We start from the raw sequence: 10000 nt of genomic DNA on the forward strand, positions 1-10000 counted from the left end.
GACAGAGTGATGAGAAAAGTAGGCAGGAGAACAAGGAGATGCAGCAGATAAAGAGGGATGTGGTGAAAGCCAAGGAAAAGGCATATGAGGAGCTGTAGGAGAGGTTGGACACTGAGGAAGGAGAAAAGAATTTGTAGCGATTGGCCAGGCAGAGGAACCGAGCTGGGAAGGATGTGCTGCAAGTTAGAGCAATAAAGGATGGAGATGGAAATGTGTTGACTAGTGAGGAGAGTGTGTTGAGAAGATGGAGGGAGGATTTTGAGCAGCTGATGAATGAGGAAAATGAGAGAGAGAGAGAGAGAGAGAGAGAGAGAGAGAGAGAGAGAGAGAGAGAGAGAGAGAGAAGGTTGGATAATGTGGAGATGTGAAGCAGGAAGTGTATAGGATTAGTAAGGAGGAAGTGAGAGCAGCGATTAAGAAGATGAAGAATGGAAAGTCGGTTGGACCAGATGACATACCGGTAGAAGCATGGAGATGTTTAGGAGAGATGCAGTGGTGTTTTAACCAGATTGTTTAACAGGATTTTGGAAGGTGAGAAGATGCCTGAGGAATGGAGAAGGAGTTTGCTGGTACCGATCTTTAAGCATAAGGGAGATGTGCAGACCTGCAGTAACTACAGGGGAATTAAGTTGATCAGTCACACCATGAAGTTATGGGAAAGAGTAGTGGAAGCCAGGCTGAGAGAAGAGGTGACCATCTGTGAGCAACAGTATGGTTTCATGCCGAGGAAGAGCACCACAGATGCCTTATTTGCTTTGAGAATGTTGATGGAGAAGTATAGAGAAGGTCAGAAGGAGTTGCATTGTGTGTTTGTGGATTTAGAGAAAGCGTACGACAGGGTGGAGAGAGGAGTTGTGGTATTGTATGGAGTCAGGTGTGTTAGAGAAGTATGTGAGGGTGGTGCAGGACATGTATGAGGACAGTGTGACAGCAGTGAAGTGTGCAGTAGGAACGACAGACTGGTTCAAGGTGGAGGTTGGACTGCATCAAGGATCGGCTCTGAGCCCTTTCCTGTTTGCAGTGGTGATGGACAGGTTGATGGACGAGGTCAGACAGGAGTCTCCCTGGACTATGATGTTTGAGGATGATATTGTGATTAGTGGTGAGAGTAGGGAGCAGGTGAAGAAGACCCTGGAGAGGTGGAGGTATGCGCTGGAGAGAAAGGGAATGAAAGTCAGTAGGAGTAAGACAGAGTACATGTGTGCAGGGAGAAGAGGCCATGAATTAACATTTTCTACAGTTTTCAACAATCTTTTGATTGAAAATAGCTGGCTGAATTAATTAGCTAGTGTGTGTGTTTGTGTGTGTTTGTGTGTATGTGTGTGTATGTATATGTGTGTGTGTGTGTGTGTGTGTGTGTGTGTGTGTGTGTGTGTGTGTGTGTGTGTGTGTGTGTGTGTGTGTGTATACAGACTCTGGCCCTGTTGGAGGAGGAGGACGATATTAATCAGATCACAGATTATTTCTCTTATGAACATTTTTATGTCATTTATTGTAAATTCTGGGAGCTCGATACCGACCACGATCTCTTCATTGACCCCAAAGATCTCTCTCGCTACAATGACCATGGTGAGCTCATTTACATACACACACACACACACACACACACACACACACACACTATGGTTTTTCCATTCATTTAACTTGAGAAAATTCAATTCTTTCAAAAGCAACACTATAAAAGTTTACAGTTTGAAAAACAACCCAATACAAAGCATAAAAGATTCAACTCTAATATTTAAAAAATGCTAATTGTAATATGAGAAATAAATGTAAATAAACACCTGTCCATTGGTACGGGCTTCTTTCTTAACATCCCATTCGACAGTGAGTCTCCATTTACTGTTATAATGAGCTTCACTCTTCTGGGAAGATGTTCCACTAGATGTTTGTGGAGATTCATTCAGCTACAAGGGTGTTAGTAAAGTCAGGTAGTGATGTAGCTGAGAAGGTGAGGAGGTTCCTGGGGTGCAGTCAGCGTTCACATTCATCCCAAAGGTGTTCAAAAGTGTTGGAGCTCTATAGCAGAAGATCTTTCTCACACTTCCAACCCATGGTAAGCAGATCAAGTTTTTCACTTGAACAACAAAATTTCATGCTCCTGCCTACAAAGACATCAGATACAATTGTGTGGCAATTTTATATATCTATACAGTGGTGTGAAAAAGTGTTGATTTCTCATTTGTTTGCATGTTTGTCACACTTCAATGTTTCAGATCATCAAACTAATTTAAATATTAGTAAAAGGTAACACAAGTGAACACAACATGCAGTTTTTAAATGAAGTTTTTTATTATTGAGGGAAAAACACAACACTTTTCTTTTCCTACAGTTTGTTATGTTACAGTTTTATTCCAAAATGAATTAAATTAATTACTTTCCTCAAAATTTTACAAACAAAACCCCGTAATGACAACGTGAAAGAATTTTGAAGGCTGAAGGCTGTGAAAACGTATGTACATGTAAATCTTTTCTTTTTTATTTATAATAAATATGCAGAGATTTTAAACAAACTTCTTTCACCTTGACGTTATGGGGTTTTGTTTGTAGAATTTTGAGGAAAAAAATGTAATTCAATCCATTTTGGAATAAAGCTGTGCAAAATGTGTAAAAGTGAAGCTCTGTGAAGACTTTCCGGATGCACGGTATATGGGGGCGGACGCAGTGACTTACATTTATCTCATTCATACAACTCAGCAGCTAAGGGGTTAAGGGCCTTTCTCAGGGGCCCAGACTGGGATTTCACCTCATGATTTTTAGATCCAAAGTCCAATGCCTTAACCACTAAGTTACCCATCTCCCCACATATTTTTATATTAATTTCAATATATTTTATATAAAAATATATTTTTATTTCTTTAATTTATTACTTTCTGTTACTTGTCCTAAAATACGTTTGTTACGTGACGCTGCAGTTTCCCAGGAATGTCTTTTTCAAACCTCAGCAGAGTTAAATATTGTGAACGCTATCATGTTCCTTCAGCTCTGAGTGTGTGTGTGTGTGTGTGTGTGTGTGTGGCTCTGGGGGGTGGTGGTGGTATATTTTTGAGCCAGTGTGATATTTTTGACGTGCTCCTCACCCTCTGAATGTTCCTGAAGGTAAGTTTAGATGATGCAGTAAAAAAAGGTGGTTTGTGGTTCGTGCTGAAATGTGCTTTATATCATTGCAGCTTCATCCAGCAGGATCATCGGAAGGCTTTTCTCAGGAGCTGTTACTCGGTAAGAGTGCAACAACACACACACACACACACACACACACACACACACACACACACACACAATCATATTACACCGAATATTAGAATTCTCACTCACTTGTAGCCATAATAGCATATATATGTGTGTGTGTGTGTGTGTGTGTGGGTGTGTGTGTGTGTGTGTGTGTGTGTGTGTGTGTGTGTGTGTGTTTCAGAGGAATCTCTGTCCAGAAAGAAGGGCGTATGAGTTATGCCGAGTTTGTGTGGTTCCTCATCTCAGAAGAGGACAAGAAGAACCAGACGAGGTAACTCAAACATGTGGTAAAGTAAAGAACCCTAAATTCTAAAGTCTTATACATAATGGAGATGATGATGATGATGATGATGATGATGGTGTGTGTGTGTGTGCAGTATAGAGTACTGGTTCCGCTGTATGGATCTGGATGGTGACGGCGTCCTCTCTATGTATGAGTTGGAATTTTTCTATGAGGAACAGTGTGAGCGGATGGAGGGGATGGGAATAGAACCTCTTCCCTTCCAAGATCTACTGTGCCAGATGCTTGACCTCGTCAAACCAGAGAGCTACGGTCAGTAACAGTTCAAAGGTCGAATGTCTCACAGGGAATCGTTACGCTGTAGCGATCCTGAGTCAAGCGAATTTTAAATGTAATACATTTGATTGACTGCCAAAAAACTTATAGGACTGAACCCATGTTACAAAATGAGCGAGTAACTTTTGAAAAGTAATGTTCATATAATAATAATATCAAAAGTAACATTCTTTAACATAACCTATAGGTAAAGTACTGAAAAGTAAAGCTCAAAATGCTCAAATGTAACACTCAAAAGTAACACTAATGTTACGCCTTCTAATGTAACACTATGTAATCTAACACTACTGTAGCATCCTTTCGAAAGTAACAATCACAAAGTAACGTTCTATTGTAACACTCAAAAATCCCACTCTTTTGTAGCGTCCTCTATTTTAACACTGTTTACTGTAACCTCTAATGTAACACTTTCAAAAGACTCTTAATGATCTCTCCTGTAACCTTCTCAGAAGTAACAGCTCCTAATGTACCACATTAATGTAACTCTACTGTAAAATTTTAAGTAACACTCTTGTATAACTTTCTTAAATGTAACTCTCTAATATAAGGGGAGTGGTGGCTCAGGGGTTAAGCTTCTGGGTACTAACCTGAAGGTCGGGGGTTCAAGCCCTAGTATCGCCAAGCTGCCACTCTTGGGCCCTTGAGCAAATCGCTTAACCCCCCTGTGCCCCTGTAACCTCTCAAATGTAAAGCTCTTTAACGTAACACTCTTATATAATGCTCTCTAATGTCACTGTGCAAAATGTAAATAAAAACAGAATGCAATCATTTACAAAACTCACAAATCCATATTTTATTTACTATAGAACATAGAAAACATATCAAATGTATAAACAGAAAATTTTAAGGAAGAAATAAGGTAATTTTTTTATTTGATGGCTGTAACACGTTTTAAAAAATTTGGGAAGGGGAAACAAAAGTCTGAAAAAGGTCTTCTTCTTCTTCTTCTTCTTTTGGTTCCCCCATTAGGGGTCACCACAGCAAATTATCCATCTCCAAACTACTCTGTTCTCTACATCTGTCTTTTTCAAACAAACCACCTGCATGTCTTCCCTCACCTCATCTATAAACCTCCTCCTTGGTCTTCCTCTTTTCTTCCTTCCTGGTTGCCCCATCCTCTGCACACGTCCTCTGCACACGTCCTCTGGACTAAAGAGGAGAGGGATCATCTGAATTGTTAACAGCGTTCAGTTCAAAAAGCCGCATCTTGATGGTATGGTGGTGCATTAGTGCATGTGGAATGGCCAGTTTGCACAATCGGAAAGGTTCCATCAATGCTAAATATAATGCTAATGCTAATGCTATATACAGGTTTTCAGGAAAGGTCCTGCATATTTGACCAAGACAATGCTAACTGCATACTGCAATTATCACACCAGCATGAGTTCGCAGTAGTAGAGTCCGGGTGCTGAACTGGTCTGCCTGCAGTCTAGAACTTTCACCTTTTAAAAACATTTGGAGCATCATGAAACAAAAAACACAACAAAGGAAACCCAGAAGTGTTGAGCAGCTAGAATCCTGTATCAGACACATATGGGAGAACATTCCTCTCCCAAAACTTCAGCAACTGCTCTCCTCAGTTCTCAGATGTATTCAGACAGAAGACATGATTCTTCACAGTGGGAAACATGGTCCTGCACCTAAGATGTGTTGCAGCCATCAAATTCATAATTACCTTAATTTATCCTTAAAAATGTACATATTCACATTTCAAACATTTATTATGCTTTTTGTTTCATTGTGAATAAAATATGGATTTAAATTATTTTCTCAGAAGTAACGCCAGGAAAAGTGATGCTTTCATGTGTGAACGTAACACTGCTGAACCAAACAATAATGTAGAGGATATAATCACTATTTCACTAGTTCAGTGTGTTTGTGTGTGTGTGTGTGTGTAGGTAAGATCACGCTGCGTGATCTGAAGCGCTGCAGGATGGCCCACATCTTCTTCGACACGTTCTTTAACTTGGATAAATACCTGGACCACGAGCAAAGAGATCCGTTCTCTGTACAGAAGGTCCGTCAATTAGTTCTTCAGGTTCTACCTCATATCTACCCATCTATATACTGTGTGTCTTATGCACTAATATGTGTGTGTGTGTGTGTGTGTGTGTGTGTGTGTGTGTGTGTGTGTGTGTGTGTGTGTGTGTGTGTGTGTGTGTGTGTGTGTGCAGGATGTGGACAGTGAGGGTCCAGAGCCCTCAGACTGGGATAAGTACGCATCAGAGGAGTACGAAATCCTGGTAGCAGAGGAGACCGTCAGTGACCAGCTACATGATGGGTAATCTTACATATACACACACACACACACACACACACACACACACACACACACACACACACACCATTCCAAAGTCCTTAATTTAAACACTGACATCTATCTGTTGTTAGCCGCAAATCTTTCCCAACTAAAAATAATCCAGTCTCAGAAAGGTCTCGGTGAATCACTAACCTGCTATAACCTGTGTGTGTGTGTGTGTGTGTGTGTGTGTGTGTGTGTGTGTGTGTGTGTGTGTGTGTATTGCAGGTCTTTTGAGGACGACTACGAGTGTGAGGAGCTTCCTGTTACATCTGACATCGGAAGCAAAATAGACAAACTGGTGATCTCTGATCTCTCTCCGTAATGGACGTGAAGACGGAACACACACTGTTCTACAGCACAGAAAAAGACTCTGTGTGTGTGTGTGTGTGTGTGTGTGTGTGTGTGTGTGTATGTGTATGTGTGTGTGTGTGTGTGTGTGTGTGTGTGAGAGAGAGATTGTAAACTTCCACCAAGGCTTCAGTACGTTCAGTGTCTTAACCATTTCATAAACAAACTCCCGAATCCGAATAAACCGTCCGGCTGTTCCATCACTCAGTGTGTTATATATAAATAAACATAAATAAATAAACTCTTCAGGACACTTTATTTTTAATGGTTGCGACTTAAAGGGAAACGCTGCTGTCGTCCAAGTCTCCCGGATTTATACTCGGAGGAATAAAGAACGATAAAAATAAATAAACAAATATAAAAATCTATAAAAATAATGCGATCTTGCTCGACACCGCTCGTTTGGCTAGCACTGCTTCATAACATTTGACTTAGCAACTTGGATTGCCCACATGTTTACACTCATCTCACAAATTCCTCTCTTAACGAAATGCAAAACGCACCGATGTGGCGGCAGGGAAATAGTCACGAGATTGAGATTGAGATTGAGTCAATACGAATGCGGTTCACTCGGTTAAAAAAAAAAAGAGATGTTGTTGCTAAGCAACCAGCAGATCGGATTGTATATGTGCTGGTAGATTGAAGCGTAGTGGTGAGATTTGTCACCGCAGCGTTAGTGTAGGAGCTGGAAAGGTGGTATTAGAATGTGCTTTTTAACGAGTGAGTGAAAAGATGCACAGTGAATATTGCACATGAACACTTAGTGCTGAAGTGGTGATGCAGTGGCCGCTTCAGGTATTGAATGTTAAATGTAATTCAGTATTTTATTTCTTCTTTTTCTTTCGTTTTTTGTTACATTTTGTGACTACAAACAAAAAACTCAAACTTCATTAAACATTTCCATATTCAGGATTTTTACAAAGCAAAAAGAAATGTGGGAACTGATAGTTTAGTAGAGAATTCCAGAACGTTTCACCGCGTCGCTCACGTCCGGCTTCGATGCGGCCGCCTTTATAACCATGGACTTCTCTCTTCCCCCCAATTAGCCAAACTTTGCTGACGTATTAGCATGCGCTAACGCTAGTGGTTAGTGGTTACTACTTGTATTTAGTTTTTTTTTCCGAATAGCATTGTGATGTGTAGTAATGTCTGTCCACCTCACAGGGGGCACTGTTCTGTTCTCGACACTACCACCCTGTCCACATTATTAATGGGTGCCTTCATCTTAAATCATTAATGTGTGTGTGTGTGTGTGTGTGTGTGTGTGTGTGTGTGTGTGTGTGTGTGTGTGTGAGTGTGAGTGGGATTAGAATTAGCACTGCTGCTAACTCTAACTGTAACACACTCTCTAAATTGTACACTGTTTTTATGTAATTAGTGTAATATATAATATATATATATAATTTATATAAGTGTGTGTGCGTGTGTTGTACCCGCAGTGTGTTTTTTAAGAACCGCTGTAAATGCCTCTGTACTTTATTGTATTATTATTATCATTATTTTTGTGGTGAGTCTCTGCCACTGCGTGGTGGAGGTGGAGATTTTTAACGCTGAGAAAAAAAAAAAACCCTGACAGATCAGGAAACGCAGTGTTTCCATGACGACCCTTGCGGCGACTTCCGGTGTTTGAGGACAATCAGCTTTTACTGGAACTTTCTGGCAGTTCGGTCATGAGTTGCGGAACCTGCTGTGGTGGGGCTACACCGTTGTTTTCATGCTAACGATCAATCTATGCAACGAAAAAAACTCCTCCCTGTGCAGCTGAGTCACGTCTCGCTGTTTAACATCCAAACTGTTTGTGTGCAACTTTTTTTTCTTGCATTTTATATCATCATCATATAGCTGTGTGTGTGTATATATATATATATATATATATATATATATATATATATATATATATATATATATATATATATATATATATATATATATATATATATCATATCGAAATATAAATATATTTCCATGAGTATTGTTTTTTTTTCTTGCTTTCAGACTTGACGAGGTTTCTCACGTAGATGCCTCACGTTTTCGCATGAATTTTTTTCCTCTCCCTTTAATTTTTTTTCCTTTTGAAAATAAAATAAAATAAAATCTAAAAACGTTTTGAAAGCTGGTCATTTATACTCGTTGGGGTTTTTTTTGGATGGTAAATGATGTGGTGTTTTTGCTAATAAAATGCTACACTACATTTAAGCTGGTGTCTAGGAACAGCCTGTAGTAAGATAACAAGCTGTGACTTGTTTATATGCTTTATATAATGTGTGTGTATTAAATTCTAGTGATCATAAAACTGTTAAAATGCTAAATATTTCAGAGTTTATTTGGAATTTTGATAAAAACTCGTTGAAGAGTGAGCAGGTGGAACCGGAGACTTGTGGACACGGAGTGTAACTGCAACCCAGAGGAGCGTTTTTACAGTAATAACAAGAGATTGTGTGACGTCCAGTACCAATGACATCACACCAGATGTTCGAGGTTGTTTGTGGCCATGCTGTGTTTTTTATTCAGAAACTGCATCCTTGATGTTTGTTTTAAAAATTTCACAGACGTTTCTCTGACGAAGTGATGAGAAGAAGTGAAGTCTGATGTTTTTTTTTAGGTTTTGTCAATATTACAGTTTGAGGCTCAGCTCAAGGTCTTCATCTTCATCCATGGTTATACTGTGTATCAGTTTATGGGCCGATGAGTTCTTCCATTCCACACTTCTCAAATAATGTTCCCAACTTTTATTTTTTTTCTCTATGTAGTGATCTTGTATATTCAATAGTAGGTCCTTAGAGTGTTAAAGGCCATAACACACTAAAATCATCTGCTTAGTATCATGCAGCTCGTCAACGTTTCCCTGAACAGCCCTGACCCATCTCAGCCAGGACTCCTCAAGACCTCTGGAGATGCTCCTTTCTTTGGAGCAAAGATGTCAGCTGAAAATTCTATCATTTAAAGGTCAAAGATGTGAGGTGAAGCCATCAGGGATCTCACTTGTTTGTCCAGCAAGTGCAGCAGGATTTAATTTGTGTTGTTCCTCAAACCGTTGCAACTTTGTCCTGCTGGAAGAGGTGACTGGTCTGTAACAATGATGAGGTTGGTGACATCTAAGGAACCCCCACATGAATTTCAAGATTCAAGGTTTTCCAGAAGAACATCTCCCAGGGCAACACAGTCTTGCCCAGCTCGTCTTCTTACCCTAATGCATCCTGGTGCCATCTCTTTCCCAGGTAAGCCCAGCCTACACACCCGGCCATCAGCATAATGGAGAAGATTAATTAATCAAACCAGACCTTCCTTCAACACTCTATGATGTAGTTCTGATGTCCATTGTAGAAGCTTTTGTTGGTGTACAGGGTCAGCCTGGGCTCTCAGACACCTCTGCAGTGACACAACTCCATATGTAATAGGCTGTGATGCTCTGTATGTTCTAACTCCTTTCTATCAGCACCTTCTGCAGTGTGTTCTTGTCAGGGTTCGGACCATGAACCGGAAGCGTGAGTAGCTCGATCATGTTTATTGTGAGCACACTCACACAACCAAGTCATGTATAG

General features: G+C 40.1%; 1 protein-coding gene across 3 annotated transcripts in view; it reads left to right on the forward strand.

Moving 5' to 3' along the window:
* Window positions 1–6822, forward strand: part of ppp2r3a (protein phosphatase 2, regulatory subunit B'', alpha) — an 80010-nt gene extending 73188 nt beyond the window's left edge. For all 3 annotated transcript variants that reach the window (XM_083547819.1, XM_083547820.1, XM_083547821.1), the window contains 7 exons: window positions 1413–1569; window positions 3171–3219; window positions 3413–3502; window positions 3609–3784; window positions 5707–5825; window positions 5983–6089; window positions 6336–6822. In XM_083547819.1, the coding sequence (XP_083403945.1) occupies window positions 1413–1569; window positions 3171–3219; window positions 3413–3502; window positions 3609–3784; window positions 5707–5825; window positions 5983–6089; window positions 6336–6432 (795 nt within the window). In that variant the 3' untranslated portion in view covers window positions 6433–6822. The remainder of the gene's footprint in view (window positions 1–1412; window positions 1570–3170; window positions 3220–3412; window positions 3503–3608; window positions 3785–5706; window positions 5826–5982; window positions 6090–6335) is intronic.
* The last annotated feature ends 3178 nt before the right edge of the window (window positions 6823–10000 follow it).

The sequence above is a fragment of the Silurus aristotelis genome (genome assembly GCF_946808225.1).
Source record: "Silurus aristotelis genome assembly, chromosome: 8".
Taxonomy (NCBI): domain Eukaryota; kingdom Metazoa; phylum Chordata; class Actinopteri; order Siluriformes; family Siluridae; genus Silurus; species Silurus aristotelis.